Here is a 25,980-nt window from a genome sequence, read left to right as displayed (position 1 = left end):
TGACCCTGGGGAGGGAGGAGGGGGGGTGTGACTGGGGTACGGGGCTGACCTTGGGGCAGGAGGGGGGTTGTGTGACTGGGGTACGGGCTGACCCTGGGGCAGGAGGGGGTGTGTGACTGGGGTACGGGACTGACCCTGGGGCAGGAGGAGGGGGGTGTGACTGGGGTACGGGGCTGACCCTGGGGCAGGAGGAGGGGGGGTGTGACTGGGGTACGGGCTGACGCTGGGGCAGGAGGGGGGTGTGTGACTGGGGTACGGGGCTGACCCTGGGCAGGAGGAGGGGGTGTGTGACTGGGGTACGGGGCTGACCCTGGGCAGGAGGGGGGGGGTGTGACTGGGGTACGGGGCTGAGCCTGGGGCAGGAGGGGGGGTGTGACTGGGGTACGGGGCTGACCCTGGGGCAGGAGGGGGGGGGGTTGTGACTGGGGTACGGACTGACCCTAGGGCAGGAGGAGGGGGGGTGACTGGGGTACGAGGCTGACCCTGGGGCAGGAGGGGGGGTGTGACTGGGGTACGGGACTGACCCTGGGGCAGGAGGAGGGGGTGTGACTGGGGTACGGGGCTGACCCTGGGGCAGGAGGAGGGGGGGTGTGACTGGGGTACGGGGCTGACCCTGGGGCAGGAGGAGGGGTGTGTGACTGGGGTACGGGACTGACCCTGGGGCAGGAGGGGGGGGGTGTGACTGGGGTACGGGGCTGACCTTGGGGCAGGAGGGGGGGGTGTGACTGGGGTACGGGGCTGACCCTGGGGCAGGAGGAGGGGGGGTGTGACTGGGGTACGGGGCTGACCCTGGGCAGGAGGAGGGGGGGGTGACTGGGGCACGGGGCTGACCCTGGGGCAGGAGGAGGGGGGGGTGTGACTGGGGTACGGGGCTGACCATGGGGCAGGAGGGGGCGTGTGACTGGGGTACGGGGCTGACCCTGGGGCAGGAGGAGGGGGTGTGACTGGGGTCCGGGCTGACCTGGAGCAGGAGGAGGGGGTGTGACTGGGGTACGGGGCTGACCCTGGGGCAGGAGGAGGGGGGTGTGACTGGGGTACGGGCTGACCCTGGGGCAGGAGGAGGGGGTGTGTGACTGGGGTACGGGGCTGACCCTGGGGCAGGAGGGGGGGTGTGACTGGGGTACGGGGCTGACCTGGGGCAGGAGGGGGGGGTGTGTGACTGGGGTACGGGCTGACCCTGGGCAGGAGGGGGGGGTGTAACTGGGGTACGGGGCTGACCCTGGGGCAGGAGGAGGGGGTGTGTGACTGGGGTACGGGACTGACCCTGGGCAGGAGGAGGGGGTGTGTGACTGGGGTACGGGGCTGACCCTGGGGCAGGAGGAGGGGGTGTGACTGGGGTACGGGACTGACCCTGGGGCAGGAGGGGGGGGTGTGACTGGGGTACGGGGCTGACCTTGGGGCAGGAGGGGGGGGGTGTGACTGGGGTACGGGGCTGACCTTGGGGCAGGAGGAGGGGGGGTGTGACTGGGGTACGGGACTGACCCTGGGGCAGGAGGAGGGGGGGGGGTGACTGGGGTACGGGGCTGACCCTGGGCAGGAGGAGGGGTGTGACTGGGGTACGGGTGCTGACCTGGGGCAGGAGGAGGGGGTGTGTGACTGGGGTACGGGCTGACCTTGGGGCAGGAGGAGGGGGGTGTGTGACTGGGGTACGGGGCTGACCCTGGGCAGGAGGGGGGGGGTGTGACTGGGGTACGGGGCTGACCCTGGGGCAGGAGGAGGGGGGGGTGACTGGGGTACGGGCTGACCTGGGGCAGGAGGGGGGGTGTGACTGGGGTACGGGGCTGACCCTGGGGCAGGAGGGGGTGTGTGACTGGGGTACGGGGCTGACCCTGGGGCAGGAGGAGGGGGTGTGACTGGGGTACGGGGCTGACCTTGGGGCAGGAAGGGGGGGTGTGACTGGGGTACGGGGCTGACCTTGGGCAGGAGGGGGGGGTGTGACGGGGGTACGGGGCTGACCTTGGGGCAGGAGGAGGGGGTGTGACGGGGTACGGGGCTGACCCTGGGGCAGGAGGGGGGGGGGTGTGACTGGGGTACGGGGCTGACCCTGGGCAGGAGGGGGGGTGTGACTGGGGTACGGGGCTGACCTTGGGGCAGGAGGGGGGGGTGTGACTGGGTACGGGGCTGACCCTGGGGCAGGAGGAGGGGGGTGTGACTGGGGTACGGGGCTGACCTTGGGGCAGGAGGAGGGGGGGTGTGACTGGGGTATGGACTGACCCTGGGGCAGGAGGAGGGGGGGTGTGACTGGGGTACGGGGCTGACCCTGGGGCAGGAGGGGGGGTGTGTGACTGGGGTACGGGGCTGACCCTGGGGAGGGAGGAGGGGGTGTGACTGGGGTACGGGGCTGACCTTGGGGCAGGAGGGGGGTTGTGTGACTGGGGTACGGGGCTGACCCTGGGGCAGGAGGGGTGTGTGACTGGGGTACGGGACTGACCCTGGGGCAGGAGGAGGGGGTGTGACTGGGGTACGGGCTGACCCTGGGGCAGGAGGAGGGGGGTGTGTGACTGGGGTACGGGGCTGACGCTGGGGCAGGAGGGGGGGTGTGACTGGGGTACGGGGCTGACCCTGGGGCAGGAGGAGGGGGTGTGTGACTGGGTACGGGGCTGACCCTGGGGCAGGAGGGGGGGGTTGTGACTGGGGTACGGGGCTGAGCCTGGGGCAGGAGGGGGGGTGTGACTGGGGTACGGGGCTGACCCTGGGGCAGGAGGGGGGGGGGTGTGACTGGGTACGGGACTGACCCTAGGGCAGGAGGAGGGGGGGTGACTGGGGTACGAGGCTGACCCTGGGGCAGGAGGGGGGGTGTGACTGGGGTACGGGACTGACCCTGGGGCAGGAGGAGGGGGTGTGACTGGGGTACGGGGCTGACCCTGGGGCAGGAGGAGGGGGGGTGTGACTGGGGTACGGGGCTGACCCTGGGGCAGGAGGGGGGGGGGTGTGACTGGGGTACGGGGCTGGCCCTGGGGCAGGAGGAGGGGGGTGTGTGACTGGGGTACGGGGCTGACCCTGGGGCAGGAGGAGGGGGGTGTGACTGGGGTACGGGGCTGACCCTGGGGCAGGAGGAGGGGGGGTGTGACTGGGGTACGGGGCTGACCCTGGGGCAGGAGGAGGGGGGTGTGACTGGGGTACGGGGCTGACCCTGGGCAGGAGGAGGGGGGTGTGACTGGGGTACGAAGCTGACCCTGGGGCAGGAGGAGGGGGTGTGTGACTGGGGTACGAAGCTGACCCTGGGGCAGGAGGAGGGGGGTGTGACTGGGTATGGGGCTGACCCTGGGGCAGGAGGAGGGGGGGTGTGACTGGGGTACGAAGCTGACCCTGGGGCAGGAGGAGGGGGGGTGTGACTGGGGTACGGGGCTGACCCTGGGGCAGGAGGAGGGGGTGTGACTGGGGTACGGGGCTGACCCTGGGGCAGGAGGAGGAGGGGGGTGTGACTGGGGTACGGGCTGACCCTGGGGCAGGAGGGGGGTGTGACTGGGGTACGGGGCTGACCCTGGGGGCAGGAGGAGGGTGTGTGACTGGGGTACGGGACTGACCCTGGGGCAGGAGGAGGGGGGGTGACTGGGGTACGGGGCTGACCCTGGGGCAGGAGGAGGGTGTGTGACTGGGGTACGGTACTGACCTGGGGCAGGAGGAGGGGGGGTGACTGGGGTACGGGGCTGACCCTGGGGCAGGAGGAGGGGGTGTGACTGGGGTACGGGGCTGACTCTGGGCAGAGGAGGGGTGTGTGACTGGGTACGGGGCTGACCCTGGGGCAGGAGGAGGGGTGTGACTGGGGTATGGGGCTGACCCTGGGGCAGGAGGAGGGGGGGTGTGACTGGGTACGGGGCTGACCCTGGGCAGGAGGAGGGGGGTGTGACTGGGGTACGGGGCTGACCCTGGGGCAGGAGGAGGGGGGTGTGACTGGGGTACGAAGCTGACCCTGGGGCAGGAGGAGGGGGGTGTGACTGGGGTACGAAGCTGACCCTGGGGCAGGAGGAGGGGGGGGGTGACTGGGGTACGGGGCTGACCCTGGGGCAGGAGGAGGGGGGTGTGACTGGGGTACGGGGCTGACCCTAGGGCAGGAGGAGGGGGGTGTGACTGGGGTACGGGGCTGACCCTGGGGCAGGAGGGGGGTGGTGACTGGGGTACGGGGCTGACCCTGGGGCAGGAGGGGGGGGTGTGACTGGGGTACGGGCTGACCCTGGGGCAGGAGGAGGGGGGGGGTGTGACTGGGGTACGGGACTGACCCTGGGGCAGGAGGAGGGGGGTGTGTGACTGGGGTACGGGGCTGACCCTGGGGCAGGAGGAGGGGGGGGTGACTGGGGTACGGGGCTGACCCTGGGGCAGGAGGGGGGGGGGTGTGACTGGGTACGGGGCTGACCCTGGGGCAGGAGGAGGGGGGGTGACTGGGGTACGGGGCTGACCCTGGGGCAGGAGGAGGGGGTGTGTGACTGGGGTACGGGGCTGACCCTGGGGCAGGAGGAGGGGGAGTGACTGGGGTACGGGGCTGACCCTGGGGCAGGAGGAGGGGGTGTGACCGGGGTACGGGCTGACCCTGGGGCAGGAGGAGGGGGGGTGTGACTAGGGTACGGGGCTGACTCTGGGCAGGAGGAGGGGTGTGTGACTGGGGTACGGGGCTGACCCTGGGGCAGGAGGAGGGGGGTGTGACTGGGGTACGGGCTGACCCTGGGCAGGAGGAGGGGGGTGTGACTGGGGTACGGGGCTGACCCTGGGGCTAGGAGGGGGTGTGTAACTGGGGTACGGGGCTGACCCTGGGGCTGGAGGAGGGGGGTGTGACTGGGGTACGGGGCTGACCCTGGGGCAGGAGGAGGGGGGGTGTGACTGGGGTACGGGGCTGACCCTGGGGCAGGAGGAGGGGGGGTGACTGGGGTACGGGACTGACCCTGGGGCAGGAGGAGGGGCGGGGGTGTGTGACTGGGTACGGGGCTGACCCTGGGGCAGGAGGGGGGGGGTGTGACTGGGGTACGGGGCTGACCCTGGGGCAGGAGGGGGGGGGGGTGTGACTGGGGTACGGGGCTGACCCTGGGGCAGGAAGGGTGTGACTGGGGTACGGGGCTGACCCTGGGCAGGAGGAGGGGGGTGTGACTGGGGTACGGGGCTGACCCTGGGGCAGGAGGAGGGGGGGTGACTGGGTACGGGGCTGACCCTGGGGCAGGAGGAGGGGGGGTGTGACTGGGGTACGGGGCTGACCCTGGGGCAGGAGGAGGGGGGGGGGTGTGACTGGGGTACGGGACTGACCCTGGGGCAGGAGGAGGGGGGGTGTGACTGGGGTACGGGCTGACCCTGGGGCAGGAGGAGGGGGGGTGACTGGGGTACGGGGCTGACCCTGGGCAGGAGGAGGGGGGGGGTGTGACTGGGGTACGGGGCTGACCCTGGGGCAGGAGGGGGGGGGTGTGTGACTGGGGTACGGGGCTGACCCTGGGGCAGGAGTGGGGGTGTGTGACTGGGTACGGGACTGACCCTGGGGCAGGAGGAGGGGGTATGACTGGGGTACGGGGCTGACTCTGGGGCAGGAGGAGGGGGGGGGTGTGACTGGGGTACGGGGCTGACCCTGGGGCAGGAGGAGGGGGTGTGACTGGGGTACGGGACTGACCCTGGGGCAGGAGGAGGGGGGTGTGACTGGGGTACGGGGCTGACCCTGGGGCAGGAGGAGGGGGTGTGACTGGGGTACGGACTGACCCTGGGGCAGGAGGGGGGTGTGTGACTGGGGTACGGGGCTGACCCTAGGGCAAGAGGGGGGGTGTGACTGGGGTACGGGACTGACCCTGGGGCAGGAGGGGGGTGTGACTTGTGGCGTGTGAGGGGTACAGCCAGTGTGTGTGTGTGTGCGTGTGTCACACTGTGTGTGTGTGTGTGTGTGTGTATATGAATATGTGTGTCACAAAGTGCATGTGTGTATCACACTGTGTGTGTATAAGTCTGTTTCAGACTGTGTGTGTGGGGGTGTGTGGGTTACACTCTGTGTGTGTGCATGAGTGTGTCACTCTGTGTGTGTGTGTGAGTGTGTCACTCTGTGTGTGTGCGTGAGTGTGTCACTGTGTTGTGTGCGTGAGTGTGTCACTCTGTGTGAGTGCGTGAGTGTGTCACTCTGTGTGTGTGCGTGAGTGTGTCACTGTGTGTGTGCGTGAGTGTGTCATTCTGTGTGAGTGCGTGAATGTGTCACTCTGTGTGTGTGCGTGAGTGTGTCACTGTGTGTGTGCATGAGTGTGTCACTCTGTGTGAGTGCGTGAGTGTGTCACTCTGTGTGTGTGCGTGTGTGTCAATCTGTGTGAGTGCGTGAGTGTGTCACTCTGTGTGAGTGCGTAAGTGTGTCACTCTGTGTGTGTGCGTGAGTGTGTCACTCTGTGTGTCCCTTACCTGGAACACAGTCATTATTGCTGCTGGAAAGTTGTCAAAGTTTGTAGAAGGAGTTTTTTCATCAAAATTAAACCTGTTAATAAAACCAGAATAAATTAAACATATAGCAGCTCCCAGCACGTAAATATTCCCCCGTCTGTATCACCGTGTCACCCTGCGGGGGGAGGGACAGACTCCATGTCCCATAGCTCCCTCCTGTCTGTGTCACTGTGTCACCCTGCGGGGGAGGGACATACTCCATGTCCCATAGCTCCCTCCTGTGTCACTGTGTCACCCTGCGGGGGGAGGGACAGACTCCATGTCCCATAGCTCCCTCCTGTCTGTGTCACTGTGTCACCCTGCGGGGGGAGGGACAGACTCCATGTCCCATAAGCTCCCTCCTGTCTGTATCACCGTGTCACCCTGCGGGGGGAGGGACAGACTCCATGTCCCATAGCTCCCTCCTGTCTGTGTCACCCTGCGGGGGGAGGGACAGACTCCATGTCCCATAGCTCCCTCATGTCTGTGTCACTGTGTCACCCTGCGGGGGAGGGACAGACTCGATGTCCCATAGCTCCCTCCTGTCTGTGTCACTGTGTCACCCTGCGGGGGGAGGGACAGACTCCATGTCCCATAGCTCCCTCATGTCTGTGTCACTGTGTCACCCTGTGGGGGGAGGGACAGACTCCATGTCCCATAGCTCCCTCCTGTCTGTGTCACCGTGTCACCCTGCGGGGGGAGGGACAGACTCCATGTCCATAGCTCCCTCCTGTCTGTGTCACCGTGTCACCCTGCGGGGGGAGGGACAGACTCCATGTCCCATAGCTCCTCCTGTCTGTGTCACCATGTCACCCTGCGGGGGAGGGACAGACTCCGTGTCCCATATCTCCCTCCTGTCTGTGTCACTGTGTCACCCTGCGGGGGGAGGGACAGACACCATGTCCCATAGCTCCCTCCTGTCTGTGTCACCATGTCACCCTGCGGGGAGGGACAGACTCCGTGTCCCATATCTCCCTCCTGTCTGTGTCACTGTCACCCTGCGGGGGAGGGACAGATTCCGTGTCCCATAGCTCCCTCCTGTCTGTGTCACTGTGTCACCCTGCGGGGGGAGGGACAGACTCCATGTCCCATAGCTCCCTCCTGTCTGTGTCACTGTGTCACCCTGCGGGGGGAGGGACAGACTCATAGCTCCCTCCTGTCTGTGTCCCCCTGCGGGGGAGGGACAGACTCCATGTCCCATAGCTCCCTCCTGTCTGTGTCACCCTGCGGGGGGAGGGACAGACTCCATGTCCCATAGCTCCCCCCTGTCTGTGTCACTGTGTCACCCTGCGGGGGGAGGGACAGACTCTGTGTCCCATAGCTCCCTCCTGTCTGTGTCACTGTGTCACCCTGTGGGGGGAGGGACAGGCTCCGTATCCCATAGCTCCCTCCTGTCTGTGTCACTGTGTCACCCTGCGGGGAGGGACAGACTCCATGTCCCATAGCTCCCTCCTGTCTGTGTCACTGTGTCACCCTGCGGTGGGAAGGACAGACTCCATGTCCCATAGCTCCCTCCTGTCTGTGTCACTGTGTCACCCTGCGGGGGGAGGGACAGACTCCATGTCCCATAGCTCCCTCCTGTCTGTGTCACCATGTCACCCTGCGGGGGAGGGACAGACTCCGTGTCCCATATCTCCCTCCTGTCTGTGTCACTGTCACCCTGCGGGGGAGGGGACAGACTCCATGTCCCATAGCTCCCCCCTGTCTGTGTCACTGTGTCACCCTGCGGGGGGAGGGACAGACTCCATGTCCCATAGCTCCCTCCTGCCTGTGTCACTGTGTCACCCTGCAGGGGGAGGGACAGACTCCATGTCCCATAGCTCCCTCCTGTCTGTGTCACTGTGTCACCCTGCGGGGGGAAGGACAGACTCCATGTCCCATAGCTCCCTCCTGCCTGTGTCACTGTCACCCTGCGGGGGAGGGACAGACTCCATGTCCCATAGCTCCCTCCTGTCTGTGTCACTGTGTCACCCTGCAGGGGGAGGGACAGACTCCGTGTCCCATAGCTCCCTCCTGTCTGTGTCACTGTGTCACCCTGCGGGGGGAGGGACAGACTCCGTGTCCCATAGCTCCCTCCTGTCTGTGTCACTGTGTCACCCTACGGGGGGAGGGACAGACTCCGTGTCCCATAGCTCCCTCCTGTCTGTGTCACCCTGCGGGGGGAGGGACAGACTCCATGTCCCATAGCTCCCTCCTGCCTGTGTCACTGTCACCCTGCGGGGGAGGGACAGACTCCATGTCCCATAGCTCCCTCCTGTCTGTGTCACTGTGTCACCCTGCAGGGGGAGGGACAGACTCCGTGTCCCATAGCTCCCTCCTGTCTGTGTCACTGTGTCACCCTGCGGGGGGAGGGACAGACTCCATGTCCCATAGCTCCCTCCTGTCTGTGTCACCATGTCACCCTGCGGGGGAGGGACAGACTCCGTGTCCCATATCTCCCTCCTGTCTGTGTCACTGTCACCCTGCGGGGGAGGGGACAGACTCCATGTCCCATAGCTCCCCCCTGTCTGTGTCACTGTGTCACCCTGCGGGGGGAGGGACAGACTCCATGTCCCATAGCTCCCTCCTGCCTGTGTCACTGTGTCACCCTGCAGGGGGAGGGACAGACTCCATGTCCCATAGCTCCCTCCTGTCTGTGTCACTGTGTCACCCTGCGGGGGGAAGGACAGACTCCATGTCCCATAGCTCCCTCCTGCCTGTGTCACTGTCACCCTGCGGGGGAGGGACAGACTCCATGTCCCATAGCTCCCTCCTGTCTGTGTCACTGTGTCACCCTGCAGGGGGAGGGACAGACTCCGTGTCCCATAGCTCCCTCCTGTCTGTGTCACTGTGTCACCCTGCGGGGGGAGGGACAGACTCCGTGTCCCATAGCTCCCTCCTGTCTGTGTCACTGTGTCACCCTGCGGGGGGAGGGACAGACTCCGTGTCCCATAGCTCCCTCCTTTCTGTGTCACTGTGTCACCCTGCGGGGGAGGGACAGACTCCATGTCCCATAGCTCCCTCCTATCTGTGTCACTGTGTCACCCTGCGGTGGGAGGGACAGACTCCATGTCCCATAGCTCCCTCCTATCTGTGTCACTGTGTCACCCTGCGGGGGGAGGGACAGACTCATAGCTCCCTTCTGTCTGTGTCACCCTGCGGGGGAGGGACAGACTCCATGTCCCATAGCTCCCTCCTGTCTGTGTCACCCTGCGGGGGGAGGGACAGACTCCATGTCCCATAGCTCCCTCCTATCTGTGTCACTGTGTCACCCTGCGGTGGGAGGGACAGACTCCATATCCCATAGCTCCCTCCTGTCTGTGTCACCCTGCGGGGGGAGGGACAGAGTCCATGTCCCATAGCTCCCTCCTGTCTGTGTCACTGTCACCCTGCGGGGGGAGGGACAGACTCCATGTCCCATAGCTCCCTCCTGTCAGTGTCACTGTGTCACCCTGCGGGGGGAGGGACAGACTCCATGTCCCATAGCTCCCTCCTGTCAGTGTCACTGTGCCACCCTGCGGGGGGGGGGGAAGGGAAGACAGACGTGGGGACAGACGTGGGGACGTGGGGACAGACGTGGGGACAGATGTGGGGACAGACATGGGGACGTGGGGACTCACTGGCCACCGAACAGCTGCATTCCCAGTAAGGCAAAGACCACGATAAAAAGGAAGAGTAGAAACAGCAGGCTGATAATGGACTTCATAGAGCTGAGCAGAGAGATCACCAGGTTACGGAGAGAAGCCCAGTACCTGGGGTGAGAGAGAGAAGGGGCGGGGTGACAGTGAGAGAAGAGAGAGAAGAAAAGAGAGGGAAGAGAGAAGGAAGAGAGAGAAGAAGAGAGAGAGGAAAAGAGAGAGAAGAGAGAAGGAAGAGAGAGGGAAGAGAGAGGGAAGAGAGAAGGAAGAGAGAGGGAAGAGAGAGGGAAGAGAGAAGGAAGAGAGAGGGAAGAGAGAGGGAAGAGAGAGGGAAGAGAGAGGGAAGAGAGAGGGAAGAGAGAAGGAAGAGAGAGAAGAAGAGAGAGAAGAAAAGAGAGAGAAGAAGAGAGAGAAGAAAAGAGAGGGAAGAAGAGAGGGAAGAGAGAGGGAAGAGAGAGGGAAGAGAGAGGGTAGAGAGAGGGAAGAGAGAAGGAAGAGAGAGAAGAAAAGAGAGAGAAGAAGAGAGGGAAGAAGAGAGGGAAGAGAGAAGGAAGAGAGAGACGGAGAGAAGAAAAGAGAGAGGAGAGAAGGAAGAGAGAGGGAAGAGAGAGGGAAGAGAGAAGGAAGCGAGAGGGAAGAGAAAAGGGAAGAGAGGAGGGATGATGAGAGAGGAGTGGAGGTGTGATGGAGGGGTGAGGGAGTGAGATAGAGGAGGGTAGGGATGAGAGAGGAGAGAGAGTTAGAGGGGAGGGGTTAGGGAGATTAGAGGGGAGGGGTGAGATAGAAGAAGGAGGGGTGTGAGAGTAGGGAAAGACAGGGAGGGAGGGACAGGGAGGGAGGTAGAGGCGCAGGGTGAAGCGTGATAGGTTTGATAGAGAAAGGAAGGGTGGGGTTTGAGAGGGTGAGAGAGAGAGGAGGGGAGAGTGAGAGAGAGAGAGAGAGAGGATGGGAGGGTGAGAGAGAGAGAGAGAGAGAGAGAGGAGGGATGAGAGAGATAGAGGAGGGAAGGGATGAGAGAGATAGAGGAGGGAAGGCAAGAGAGAGATAGAGGAGGGAAGGGATGCGAGAGATAGAGGAGGGATGAGAGGGAGGAGAGGAGGGATGAAAGAGATAGAGGAGGGGAGGGATGAGAGAGAAAGAGGAGGGGAGAGGTAAGAGAGATAGAGGAGGGGAGGGATGAGAGAGAAAGAGGCGAGGAGGGGTGAGAGAGAGGAGAGGAGGGGAGGGATGAGAGAGAAAGAGGCGGGAAGGGGTGAGAGAGAGGGGGGATGAGAGAGATAGAGGAGAGAAGGAGTGAGAGAGATAGAGGAGGGGAGGGATGAGAGAGAAAGAGGCGAGGAGGGGTGAGAGAGAAGGGGGATGAGAGAGAAAGAGGAGGGGAGAGGTGAGAGAGATAGAGGAGGGGAGGGATGAGAGAGAAAGAGGCGAGGAGGGGTGAGAGAGAAGGGGGATGAGAGAGAAAGAGGAGGGGAGAGGTGAGAGAGATAGAGGAGGGGAGGGATGAGAGAGAAAGAGGCGAGGAGGGGTGAGAGAGAGGGGGGATGAGAGAGAAAGAGGAGGGGAGGAGTGAGAGAGAGGAGGGGAGGGATGAGAGAGAAAGAGGCGAGGAGGGGTGAGAGAGAGGGGGGATGAGAGAGAAAGAGGAGGGGAGGAGTGAGAGAGAGGGGGGTTAGAGAGGTAGAGGAGGGGAGGAGTGAGAGAGAGGGGGGTTAGAGAGGTAGAGGAGGGATGAGAGAGATAGAGGGAAGGGATGAGAGAGATAGAGGAGGGAAGGAAGGGGTTTGAGAGAGGAGAAGAGGGAAGGGGCGAGAGAGAGAGGAGGGACGAGAGAGAGAGAGAGAGAGAGAGAGAGAGAGAGAAGGGGTGAGAGAAGGATGGATGGGAGAAGGTAAGAGACAGACAAAGTCCTGTTACAAGTGACGGTGCGAGAGGCCTCTGGTCCCCAGGGCTCCCCTGACGTCCCTCAGAGAGCGCGGGTGTCGGCGAGAGGCACCTACTTTGTAACCTTGAAGATGCGCAGCAGGCGGAGCGCTCTCAACACGCTGATCCCAAAGGACGTCCCGGGCTTCACCATCGCCCAGATCACCTCGAAGATACTCCCGGTGATAACCTGCAGGGGGCCGGGAGAAGGGTGTCATGGGCCATTTCTGTGCCTCTCTGTCACACTGCAGGAGGACAATCTGGGTGGGCCATAAGTATGTACTGTCTGTGTCCCTATGTCATCCTGCGGGGGAGGGAGGGGGGGACGGACGGACAGACTCCATGCCCCATAGCTCCCTCCTGTCTGTGTCACTGTGTCACCCTGCGGGGGGGAGGGACAGACTCGATGTCCCATAGCTCCCTCCTGTCTGTGTCACTGTGTCACCCTGCGGGGGGAGGGACAGACTCCATGTCCCATAGCTCCCTCCTGTCTGTGTCACCCTGCGGGGGGAGGGACAGACTCCATGTCCCATAGCTCCCTCCTGTCTGTGTCACTGTGTCACCCTGCGGGGGGAAGGGACAGACTCCATGTCCCATAGCTCCCTCCTGCCTGTGTCACCCTGCGGGGGGAAGGGACAGACTCCATGTCCCATAGCTCCCTCCTGTCTGTGTCACCCTGCGGGGGGAGGGACAGACTCCATGTCCCATAGCTCCCTCCTGTCTGTGTCACTGTGTTACCCTGCGGGGGGAGGGACAGACTCCATGTCCCATAGCTCCCTCCTGTCTGTGTCACTGTGTCACCCTGCGGGGGTAGGGACAGACTCCATGTCCCATAGCTCCCTCCTGTCTGTGTCACTGTGTCACCCTGCGGGGGGGAGGGACAGACTCCATGTCCCATAGCTCCCTCCTGTCTGTGTCACTGTCACCCTGCGGGGGGAGGGACAGACTCAGTGTCCCATAGCTCCCTCCTGTCTGTGTCACTGTGTCACCCTGCGGGGGGAGAGACAGACTCCATGTCCCATAGCTCCCTCCTGTCTGTGTCACTGTGTCACCCTGCGGGGGGAGGGACAGACTCCATGTCCCATAGCTCCCTCCTGTCTGTGTCACTGTGTCACCCTGCGGGGGGAGGGACAGAGTCCATGTCCCATAGCTCCCTCCTGTCTGTGTCACTGTGTCACCCTGCGGGGGGAGGGACAGACTCCATGTCCCATAGCTCCCTCCTGCCTGTGTCACTGTGTCACCCTGCGGGGGGAGGGACAGACTCTGTGTCCCATAGCTCCCTCCTGTCTGTGTCACTGTGTCACCCTGCGGGGGGAGGGACAGGCACTACATCCCATATCTCCCTTCTCCCTATGTTAACCTATGGGATACATGCAATAAGCTCACACACTCCCTCCTTACCCAGGTAGTGAAGGAATATACTCACGGCACAGTCAAAGCAGTTAAACGATGAATGGAAATAAGGCCGGGTCCCCAGACCGTACATTTTTATAAACATTTCGGACATAAAGAGCCCAAGAAATATGAATTCTGCATAGTCTGCCAAGAAAAAACAACAATGAACTCTTACTGCCCACCCGGACAATCCCACCTCAGCTAACGCAACCATCTCCCAACTCCCGAGGACACCAGTGAGGCCCAAGCAAACCGGGACACAACCATCTCCCAACCCCCGAGGACACCAGTGAGGCCCAGGCAAACCGGGACACAACCAACCCCCGAGGACACCAGTGAGGCCCAAGCAAACCGGGACACAACCATCTCCCAACCCCCGAGGACACCAGTGAGGCCCAGGCAAACCGGGACACAACCAACCCCCGAGGACACCAGTGAGGCCCAAGCAAACCGGGACACAACCATCTCCCAACCCCCGAGGACACCAGTGAGGCCCAGGCAAACCGGGACACAACCAACCCCCGAGGACACCAGTGAGGCCCAAGCAAACCGGGACACAACCAACCCCCGAGGACACCAGTGAGGCCCAAGCAAACCGGGACACAACCAACCCCCGAGGACACCAGTGAGGCCCAAGCAAACCGGGACACAACCATCTCCCAACCCCCGAGGACACCAGTGAGACCTAAGCAAACCGGGACACAACCAACCCCCGAGGACACCAGTGAGGCCCAAGCAAACCGGGACACAACCAACCCCCGAGGACACCAGTGAGGCCCAAAAAAACCGGGACACAACCATCTCCCAACCCCCGAGGACACCAGTGAGGCCCACGCAAACCAGGACACAACCAACCCCCGAGGACACCAGTGAGGCCCAAGCAAACCGGGACACAACCATCTCCCAACCCCCGAGGACACCAGTGAGGCCCAAGCAAACCGGGACACAACCAACCCCCGAGGACACCAGTGAGGCCCAAGCAAACTGGGACACAACCATTTCCCAACCCCCGAGGAAACCAGTGAGGCCCAAGCAAACTGGGCTGCAACCATTTCCCAACCCCTGAGGAAACCAGCGAGGCCCACCCAAGCAAACTGGGACACAACCATCTCCCAATTCCCAAGGACACCAGTGGGACCCCTCTGCCCCTCCTTACATCTCATCCTAATATCTCACTATCCCTCCCCTGCCCCTCCTTACATCTCACGCTAAGATCTCACTATACCCCCCTCTGCCCCTCCTTACATCTCATCCTAATATCTCACTATCCCTCCCCTGCCCCTCCTTACATCTCACCCTAATATCTCACTATACCCCCCTCTGCCCCTCCTTACATCTCACGCTAAGATCTCACTATACCCCCCTCTGCCCCTCCTTACATCTCATCCTAATATCTCACTATCCCTCCCCTGCCCCTCCTTACATCTCACGCTAAGATCTCACTATACCCTCCTCTGCCCCTCCTTACATCTCACCCTAATATCTCACTATCCCTCCTCTTTCCCTCCTTACATCTCACCCTAATATCTCACTATACCCCCCTCTGCCCCTCCTTACATCTCACCCTCATATCTCACTATACCCTCCTCTGCCCCTCCTTACATCTCACCCTAATATCTCACTATACCCCCCTCTGCCCCTCCTTACATCTCACCCTAATATCTCACTATACCCTCCCCTGCCCCTCCTTACATCTCACCCTAATATCTCACTATACTCTCCTCTGTCCCTCCTTACATCTCACCCTAATCTCTCACTATACCCTCCCCTGCCCCTCCTTACATCTCACCCTAATATCTCACTATACTCTCCTCTGTCCCTCCTTACATCTCACCCTAATATCTCACTATACCCTCCCCTGCCCCTCCTTACATCTCACCCTAATATCTCACTATACCCTCCCCTGCCCCTCCTTACATCTCACCCTAATATCTCACTATACACCCCTCTGCCCCTCCTTACATCTCACCCTAATATCTCACTATACCCTCCCCTGCCCCTCCTTACATCTCACCCTAATATCTCACTATACTCTCCTCTGTCCCTCCTTACATCTCACCCTAATCTCTCACTATACCCTCCTCTGCCCCTACTTACATCTCACCCTAATCTCTCACTATACCCTCCTCTGCCCCTCCTTACATCTCACCCTAATCTCTCACTATACCCTCCTCTGCCCCTCCTTACATCTCACCCTAATATCTTACTATACCCTCCTCTGCCCCTCCTTACATCTCATCCTAATATATCACTATAACCTTCCCTGCCCCTCCTTACATCTCACCCTAATATCTCACTATACCCCCCTCTGCCCCTCCTTACATCTCACCCCAATATCTCACTATACCCTCCTCTGCCCCTCCTTACATCTCACCCTAATCTCTCACTATACCCTCCTCTGCCCCTCCTTACATCTCACCCTAACATCTCACTATACCCCCCTCTGCCCCTCCTTACATCTCACCCTAATATCTCACTATACCCCCTCTGCCCCTCCTTACATCTCACCCTAATATCTCACTATAAACCCCTCTGCCCCTCCTTACATCTCACCCTAATATCTCACTATACCCCCTTCTGCCCCTCCTTACATCTCACCCTAATATTTCATTGTTCCCTCCTCTGCCCCTCCTTATATCTCACCCTAATATCTCACTATACCCACCTCTGCCCCTCCTTACATCTCACCCTAATATTTCACTGTTCCCTCCTCTGCCCCTCCTTACATCTCACCCTAATATCTCACTATACCCTCCTCTGCCCCTCCTTACATCTCACCCTAATATCTCACTATACCCTCCTCGGCCCCTCCTTACATCTCATCCTAATATCTCACTATACACTCCTCTGCCCCTCCTTACATCTCACCCTAATATCTCACTATACCCTCCTCTGCCCCTCCTTACATCTCACCCTCATATCTCACTATACCCCCTCTGCCCCTCCTTATATCTCATCCTAATATATCACTATACCCTCCTCTGCCCCTACTTACATCTCACCCTAATCTCTCACTATACCCTCCTCTGCCCCTCCTTACATCTCACCCTCATATCTCACTATACCCCCCTCTGCCCCTCCTTACATCTCACCCTAATCTCTCACTATACCCCCTCTGCCCCTCCTTACAGCTCACCCTCATATCTCACTATACCCCCTCTGCCCCTCCTTATATCTCATCCTAATATCTCACTATTCCCTCCTCTGCCCCTCCATACATCTCACCTTAATATCTCACTATACCCTCCTCTGCCCCTCCTTACATCCAACCCCAATATCTCACTATACCACCCTCTGCGACCGCCTCACACCTCAACCCTAATATCTCACTATAACCTCCTCTGCCTGTCCTTACATCTCACCCTAATATCTCACTATACCCCCTCTGCCCCTCCTTACATCTCACCCCAATATCTCACTATACCACCCTCTGCCACCGCCTCACACCTCAGCCCTAATATCTCACTATACCCTCCTCTGCCCCTCCTTACACCTAACCCTAATCTCTCACTATAACCTCCTCTGCCCCTCCTTACATCTCACCCCAATATCTCACTATGCCACCCTCTGCCACCGCCTCACACCTCAGCCCTAATATCTCACTATACCCTCCTCTGCCCCTCCTTACACCTCACCCTAATCTCTCACTATACCCTCATCTGCCCCTCCTTACATCTCACCCTAATATCTCACTATACCCTCCTCTGCCCCTCCTTACATCTCACACTAATATCTCACTATACCCTCCTCTGCCCCTCCTTACACCTCACCCTAATCTCTCACTATACCCTCCTCTGCCCCACCTTACATCTCACCCTAATATCTCACTATACCCTCCTCTGCCCCTCCTTACATCTCACCCTAATATCTCACTATACCCCTCTCTGCCCCTCCTTACACCTCACCCTAATATCTCACTATACCCTCCTCTGCCCCCTCCTTACATCTCACCCTAATAATTCACAATACACTCCTCTGCCCCTCCTTACATCTCACCCTAATCTCTCACTATACCCTCCTCTGCCCCTCCTTACATCTCACCCTAATAATTCACAATACACTCCTCTGCCCCTCCTTACATCTCACCCTAATCTCTCACTATACCCCCTCTACCCTCCTTACACCTCACCCTAACTTCTCACTATACCCGCCTCTGCCCATCCAAACATCTCAGCCCGAATTTCCCACTATACACCGCCCGACTACCCCTTAAGTATCTTAAACCCTCTCCTGCCTAAACCTTGCACACCCCTGAAATGCCCCTGAATATCTGACTAGCCCTTTGTTTAACAAAGCATATGGGCAGCTCCCTTGGCTGATACTATACACCTCCTAGGCGTTTCCCATGACCCCTTGCAGACACTCTTACCATAACACCCGCCTACTGTCTCTACAACTTCTCCCTACTTACCACTTCGAGTGTTAGCTCTTTGGGGCAGGGGCTCCCTAATACAGCTCAACCCCCTTATAACGATGTGCTTGGGGGTCCGAAGAATCACATGGCGTTATAAGCAGATCGCGTTAGAAATAATGTACAATTGTATGCGTTGTACAATAAAGTATTGAAGACGCCAATAATCGTGTTGGTAAAGTATTCATAAATACAAACAATTGGGAGCCACGCTCACATCGCGTTATAAGCAGATCCGCGTTGTAACGGATCGGGTTATAGCGGGGTTGAGCTGAATGGACTTTTATGTCTATTCCTACTATGTCACGTGTATTACGACTGTAAAGCGGCGTGTTCACTATAGATGGACTATAGATGGTCCATGGATGGACGCTATACAACTAAAGATATCCATACATAACAGGTTGAATAATGACCCCATCTCCCCCTCCCCCCCCCCCACGCGTGGCACTCACAGAGAAAGTTAGTGAGCTGGTCAGACTGGCCGTAGTGCACTATAGCCACGCACAGCGTGTTCAGCCCCACAAGGCTCAAGACCACCCAGTAGAAGGCCTGCGTCTTCACCATACGCCGAATGTAGAACCGCAGGCGCCGTTCCCTTTTGTTAAGGTAGGACGAGTTCTCCAGCTTGGCACTTTTTAATGCTGGCGCGGGCAAAGGGGGATCCTGCAGAAGGTGTAAGGGGGGGGGGGGGGAGGGGACAGAGAGAGAGAGAAGACTAGCAAAGGATATGGAGCCCACCGTACATTCCCACGGTAGGTGAGTTTCCAGCCCCCCCCGGAAACATGGCGGACCAATCACCATCTCACTCGAAGCTCGAGACCTCCTCAAATTCTCTACCGCTTTTCAGTAGGAGTTGGGTAAAGTGGCCACTTTGGCGGGACTGACGCCATTTTGTTCTGTTTTTTTTTTTTTATACCAAAGCCTGTTGAGCACGTAAGCGAAGGTGTCGCTGTCTCGCTGAACTGACGGTGGGGTTGTGCCACCCGTCATTGAAAACCGGGTGCAAAGTCTAATGGCGACCCACCAGGGCAGGGACCCTATACAGAGCGGTGGAATTGAAGCTACAGAGGTAGGGTGACCATAGGAGGGGGGGGGATAGGGGCACTTACCCACAGAAGGGATGTCTGGCATCTGGTCCTCGCCCTCTTCCGCATTCAGCAGCTCTGTTTTACTCTTCTTGATGGTCGGTCTCCGGAGAGCTCCCGTAATAAGAGAACAGGACAGAGAGAGAGGGGTCAGCGCGAGACATTAGTAGGTCTGCAGCCAGTCAAAATCCCTGTACAGCCAGCTGATTTCCCTCACTAGTGCGAGGCAACGCTCTTACACTGCTCCCCCCCAGCACCCAGCGCTCTTACACTGCTCCCCCCCCAGCACCCAGCGCTCTTGCACTGCTCCCCCCCACACCCAGCGCTCTTACACTGCTCCCCCCCAACACCCAGCGCTCTTACACTGCTCCCCCCCAGCACCCAGCGCTCTTGCACTGCTCCCCCCCAGCACCCAGCGCTCTTACACTGCTCCCCCCCACACCCAGCGCTCTTACACTGCTCCCCCCCAACACCCAGCACTTTTACACTGCTCCCCCCCAGCACCCAGCGCTCTTACATTGCTCCCCCCCACACCCAGCGCTCTAATACTGCTCCCCCCCAGCACCCAGCGCTCTTACACTGCTCCCCCCCCAGCACCCAGCGCTCTTACACTGCTCCCCCCCACACCCAGCGCTCTTACACTGCTCCCCCCCACACCCAGCGCTCTTACACTGCTCCCCCCCAACACCCAGCACTTTTACACTGCTCCCCCCCAGCACCCAGCGCTCTTACATTGCTCCCCCCCACACCCAGCGCTCTAATACTGCTCCCCCCCAGCACCCAGCGCTCTTACACTGGCTCCCCCCCCCAGCACCCAGCGCTCTTACACTGCTCCCCCCCACACCCAGCGCTCTTACACTGCTCCCCCCCCCAGCACCCAGCGCTCTTACACTGCTCCCCCCCAACACCCAGCGCTCTTACACTGCTCCCCCCCAGCACCCATCACTCTTACACTGCTCCCCCCCAGCACCCAGCGCTCTTACACTGCTCCCCCCCACACCCAGCGCTCTTACACTGCTCCCCCCCAACACCCAGCACTTTTACACTGCTCCCCCCCAGCACCCAGCGCTCTTACATTGCTCCCCCCCACACCCAGCGCTCTAATACTGCTCCCCCCCAGCACCCAGCGCTCTTACACTGCTCCCCCCCCAGCACCCAGCGCTCTTACACTGCTCCCCCCCCAGCACCCAGCGCTCTTACACTGCTCCCCCCCCACACCCAGCGGTCTTACACTGCTCCCCCCCAGCACCCAGCACTCTTACACTGCTCCCCCCCATACCCAGCGCTCTTACACTGCTCCCCCCAACACCCAGCACTCTTACACTGCTCCCCCCCAGCACCCAGTGCTCTTACACTGCTCCCCCCACACACAGCGCTCTTACACTGCTCCCCCCCAGCACCCAGCACTCTTACACTGCTCACCCCCCAGCACCCAGCGCTCTCACACTGCTCCCCCCCACACCCAGCGCTCTTACACTGCCCCCCCACACCCAGCGCTTACACTGCTCCCCCCCACCCAGCACTCTTACACTGCTCCCCCCACACCCAGCGCTCTTACACTGCCCCCCCCCCCAGCACCCAGCACTCTTCCACTGCTCCCCCCCCCCCACACCCAGCGCTCTTCCACTGCTCCCCCCACACCCAGCGGTCTTACATGGCTCCCCCCAGCACCCAGACTCTCACACTGCTCCCCCCCACACCCAGCGCTCTCACACTGCTCCCCCCCACACCCAGCGCTCTTACACTGCTCCCCCCACACCCAGCGCTCTTACACTGCTCCCCCCACACCCAGCGCTCTTACACTGCCCCCCCCAGCACCCAGCACTCTTCCACTGCTCCCCCCCCACACCCAGCGCTCTTCCACTGCTCCCCCCACACCCAGCGCTCTTACCCTCCTCCCCTCACACCCAGCACTCTTACACTGCTCCCCCCCCCACACCCAGGTCTCTTACACTGCTCCCCACCACACCCAGCGCTCTCACAATGCTCCCCCCCACACCCAGCGCTCTTACACTTCCCCCCAAACACCCAACTCTCTTACACTGCCCCCCCACACCCAGCGCTCTTACACTGCTCCCCCCAGCACCCAGCGCTCTTACACTGCCCACCCCCCCACACCCAGCTCTCTTACACTGCCCCCCCCCACACCCAGCGCTCTTACACTGCTCCCCCCCGCACCCAGCACTCTTACACTGCTCCCCCCCACACCCAGCACTCTTACACTGCTCCCCCCCACACCCAGCACTCTTACACTGCTCCCCCCCGCACCCAGCGCTCTTACACTGCTCCCCCCCACACCCAGCGCTCTTACACTGCTCCCCCCACACCCAGCTCTCTTACACTGCTTCCCCCCCACCCAGCACTCTTACACTGCTCCCTCCCCACACCCAGCGCTCTTACACGGCTCCCCCCAGCACCCAGCGCTCTTACACTGCTCCCCCCAGCTCCCTTCCACTACTCTCCCCCGCACCCAGCGCTCTTACACTGCTCCCCCCCCACACCCAGCACTCTTACACTGCTCCCCCCCCACACCCAGCGCTCTTACACTGCTCCCCCCCCCCCCACACACCCAGCATTCATATTGCTCCTCTCATGCACCGAGCCGGGTAATTGAATTACCATCGTATGGAAGTCTCTGCTCGAGATCTGTATCATCCTCAGCGAGTATCACTTCTGCTGGGGAAAGAGAGTGTGAGCAACACAAGGAAGACCCTCCCAGATCCAAACCCCCAAACCCTCCAAACCCCCCAGACCCAAACCCCCAAACCCTCCCAGACCCAAACCCCCAAACCCTCCCAAACCCCCCAGACCCAAACCCTCCCAAACCCCCCAGACCCAAACACCAAAACCCTCCCAGACCCAAACCCCATCAAACCCCCCAGACCCAAACCCCCAAACCATCCCAGACCTACCCCCCAAACCCCCCAGACCCAAACCCCAAACCCTCCCAGACCCAAATCCCCAAACCCCCCAAACCCTCCCAAACCCCCAGACCCAAACCCCCAAACCCTCTCAGACCCAAACCCCCCAGACCCAAACCCCCAAACCCTCCCAAACCCAAACCCCCAAACCCTCCAGACCCAAACCTCCCCAAACCCCCCAGACCCAAACCCCCAAACCCTCCCAGACCCAAACCCCCAAACCCTCCCAAACCCCCCAGACCCAAACCCTCCCAAACCCCCCAGACCCAAACCCCCAAACCCTCCCAGACCCAAACCCCCAAACCCTCCCAAACCCCCCAGACCCAAACCCTCCCAGACCCAAACCCCCAAACCCTCCCAGACCCAAACCCCCAAACCCTCCCAGACCCAAACCCCCAAACCCTCCCAAACCCCCCAGACCCAAACCCCCAAACCATCCCAAACCCCCCAGACCCAAATCCCCAAACCCTCCCAAACCCCCCAGACCCAAACCCCCAAACCCTCCCAAACCCCCAAGACCCAAACCCTCCCAAACCCCCCAGACCCAAACCCCCCAGACCCAAACCCTCTCAGACCCAAACCCCCAAACCCTCCCAAACCCCCCAGACCCAAACCCCCAAACCCTCCCAAACCCCCCAGACCCAAACCCTCCAAAAAAAACCAGACCCAACCCCCCAAACCCTCCCAAACCCAAACCCCCAAACCATCCCAAACCCCCCAGACCCAAACCCCCCAAACCCTCCCAAACCTCCCAGACCCAAACCCTCCCAAACCCCCCAGACCCAAACCCTCCCAAACCGCCCAGACCCAAACCCCCCAAACCCTCCCAAACCTCCCAGACCCAAACCCCAAAACCCTCCCAAACCCCCCAGACCCAAACCCCCAAACCCTCCCAAACCCCCCAGATCCAAACCCCCAAACCCTCCCAAACCCCCCAGACCCAAACCCCCAAACCCTCCCAAACCCCCAAACCCCCCAGACCCAAACCCACAAACCCTCCCAAACCCCCAGACCCAAACCCCCCCAGACCCAAACCCCCCAGACCCAAACCCACCAAACCCCACAGACCCAAACCCTTCCAGACCCAAACCTCCAAACCCCCCAGACCCAAACCCCCCAAACTCCCAAACCCTCACAGGAAAACCAGGAGGCAGACAAATATAAAGATAAAGAGACACAGACAGACAGACAGAGGCTAATGGACAGAAGTAGAGAGAGACACAGACAGACAGACAGAGGCTAATGGACAGAACTAGTGAGAGACAGACAGACAGACAGAGGCTAATGGACAGAACTAGTGAGAGACAGACAGACAGACAGAGGCTAATGGACAGAACTAGTGAGAGACAGACAGACAGACAGAGGCTAATGGACAGAACTAGAGAGAGACAGACAGACAGACAGAGGCTAATGGACAGAACTAGAGAGAGACAGACAGACAGACATAGGCTGATGGACAGAACTAGAGAGAGACAGACAGACAGAGAGGCTAATGGACAGAACTAGTGAGAGACAGACAGACAGACATAGGCTGATGGACAGAACTAGAGAGAGACAGACAGACAGAGGCTAATGGACAGAACTAGTGAGAGACAGACAGACAGAGGCTGATGGACAGAACTAGTGAGAGACAGACAGACAGAGGCTGATGGACAGAACTAGAGACAGACAGACAGAGGCTGATGGACAGAACTAGAGACAGACAGACAGACAGAGGGTGATGGACAGAACTAGAGAGAGACGCAGACAGACAGACAGAGGCTAATGGACAGAACTAGAGAGAGACACAGACAGACAGAGGCTGATGGACAGAACTAGAGACAGACAGACAGATACTTAGCAGGAACTAGACCCCCTCCTGGAGTAACACTGGAACAGCCCCCGATTGTGCCCCTATGGTAATGCATCGCTATACGTTCCTCCTCCTGTACATACTATGTGTGGTCCGGCTAACGACTCGGGGACGGGGAAGTGTGGTAACAGGAGGAGTTACCTGGGGCACATTGTATCACCGGCTTGTATATCAAACTCTGCCCGTTTCCAAAAGTTAACCCGCGTCGGGGGAACAAAACCCAAACCCTCCGGCCTGAGGTTTGCGAACCATTTGTCTGTCTAGCAGTCCGCTCCGGACGCCCACGATCCGAGCCACGGGTTTCCTACGCTCCACGCAAAGTACGGCGCGGTGCGGCCATTTTATTTCCAGCGGCCAAACGGGTCAAAAAAAAACAACACCGCCAACAACCCCCCAATAAACTTAGTTCCATTTTCGGTTGAGTCCAAGAGACCTTGAGACCTACTCAATAAGGTGAAGACCATGCCAAAAACTCAACATCACCTGCTTTGGAGATCCATTCCATGTACCCATTGAGCTCCCGCTCGATCTGTTGCTGTCTCCTCAGCTTCATGAACGCTCTCCTGTTCTCCACACGCTCTCTCTCTTTGGCGAACTCCCTTAACGGGGGGGAAAAAATGCGAATTTATCAAACTCTCCCGGGCTAAAAAGCCAGGTACCAATGGGTTGATTTTTAAATAACCAAGAAGACCGTTCAAAAGAACTATTCATCCCAAGGGCAGGACGAGCAACGTAGGGTCATCGGCTAAGGTGGGAGGGAAAGGAGATTTCACCAGCAACAAAGGAAAGGGTTCTTACAGACAAGCGATACGGGGTCATCTCTTAGGGTGGGAGGGAAAGGAGATTTCACCAGCAACAAAGAAAAGGGTTATTACAGACAAGCGATACGGGGTCATCTCTTAGGGTGGGAGGGAAAGGAGATTTCACCAGCAACAAAGGAAGGGGTTCTTACAGACAAGCGATACGGGGTCATCGGCTAAGGTGGGAGGGAAAGGAGATTTCACCAGAAACAAAGGAAAGGGTTCTTTACAGTAAGGGCAGTTACAGTGTGGGATTCATTACCCATGGAGACTGATGGCAGATACAGTAGATTTGTTCAAAAAAGGCAGAACATCTTTATACAGGGATATACCAAATAAGAAAACATGGGAAGGATGTTGATCCAGGGACTATTCGGACTGTCATTATTGGGATCAAGAGGGAATTTATTTTCCCCCTTAGAAATCATTGGATGATGTGTCGCTGGTTATTTTTTTGTTTGCCTTCAATATACTGCAAATACAAATTTAGGATGAGCGTTTCCGTCGTTTAAATTGAACATAGGATGAACTCGATGGACTGATATCTTTTTTTTCAACCTCATCTGCTAAGTACAGTAACTATGCATTTCATATTTGGAATAAATAACCCAGAACTGGGTCTGAACACGTGCAGAAAACGAAGATCTGACGCATTTGCCACGTGCTTCAATTCTCGCGGATAAAATCTCGAGCGCTGTTGCTGAAGCTTTTCCGAAGAGACTTCGAAACGGGCGACGCAGCGAGAACGACGATGGCGACTTTATATTCTGAAAACACCATTGTCGCACACGCTGGGGACGAGAGTATGCAATAAATACACGCAATAAATAACAAGCCAAAAGGGTCTCACTGGGAGTGCGCATAGGCACGTCATTACCCAGAATCCCTGGCGGCAGTGGAAGCCCTGTGTGCGAAGAGAATAATGGGTGGTGAACGGCCAGGTTGTGGACCTGTCCGAGACACGCGACGCTGCTCGCGAGTGATATTTTTCCGGGTCAGCCAAGTCTATGTCCCAAAAAATGTAATAACGAGAAAAAAAAAAAAACTCATTATTTAAGCTGACGGCGAACACGGAGACATTTCAAGTGAGCGCAAAGCCGCACGCAGGCGCCACTTAACGTGAGATTTACGGGCATCAATTGTGCAACACCCCCCCTCCCCCCCCCCCCCAAAAAGTCATTTCCCACATTCAGTGCTTAGAGCGATTCTAGGGGCGTAATGCTGTCCGGCTGGAGGCCCAGGAACCGTCACATGGTTCTGATTCCGGAAGTTGGTCCACTGGATTTCCAGCGCTCAAAGGTTTAACTGTTTGAGCGCCGGCGAGGCCAGGAGGCACCCTCCGGCGCTCGTGATCAGGCGATCGTGCCGTCACTGGTGACTGGACGGGAGGGGACATGCGCTACGCTTCCGTTGCTCTTGCTGGAAGCGATCTCCCCTACAAAAAAAAAAAAAAGAGCAATTCGTTTATGACGTAGCTACTACCCTCATGGGACCCCTGGAAGTGGAAGACCGCATGACGCAGTGGCCATATCCTGCGGCGCCCAAAAGGAGTTTATGATAATGCCCCCGTTTATCGGCACCAATAGTCGGTGTCGCCTGACACGAGC

The 25,980-nt window shown here is 59.6% G+C and overlaps 1 protein-coding gene across 1 annotated transcript in view; it reads right to left on the bottom strand.

Annotated features, from left to right (window-relative positions):
• Positions 1-24,337, bottom strand: part of CACNA1A (calcium voltage-gated channel subunit alpha1 A) — a 175,574-nt gene extending 151,237 nt beyond the window's left edge. Inside the window, 9 exon segments of the mRNA XM_075577848.1 lie at positions 6,352-6,424; positions 9,969-10,100; positions 11,984-12,096; positions 13,333-13,445; positions 18,168-18,351; positions 18,353-18,378; positions 18,825-18,914; positions 21,420-21,473; positions 24,057-24,337. Of these exon segments, the coding sequence (XP_075433963.1) occupies positions 6,352-6,424; positions 9,969-10,100; positions 11,984-12,096; positions 13,333-13,445; positions 18,168-18,351; positions 18,353-18,378; positions 18,825-18,914; positions 21,420-21,473; positions 24,057-24,126 (855 nt within the window). The 5' untranslated portion in view covers positions 24,127-24,337.
• Positions 24,338-25,980: the final 1,643 nt, after the last annotated feature.

Source organism: Ascaphus truei, chromosome 20, assembly GCF_040206685.1.
Source record: "Ascaphus truei isolate aAscTru1 chromosome 20, aAscTru1.hap1, whole genome shotgun sequence".
Lineage (NCBI taxonomy): Eukaryota > Metazoa > Chordata > Amphibia > Anura > Ascaphidae > Ascaphus > Ascaphus truei.
This window is presented reverse-complemented; position numbering and strand designations above follow the sequence as displayed.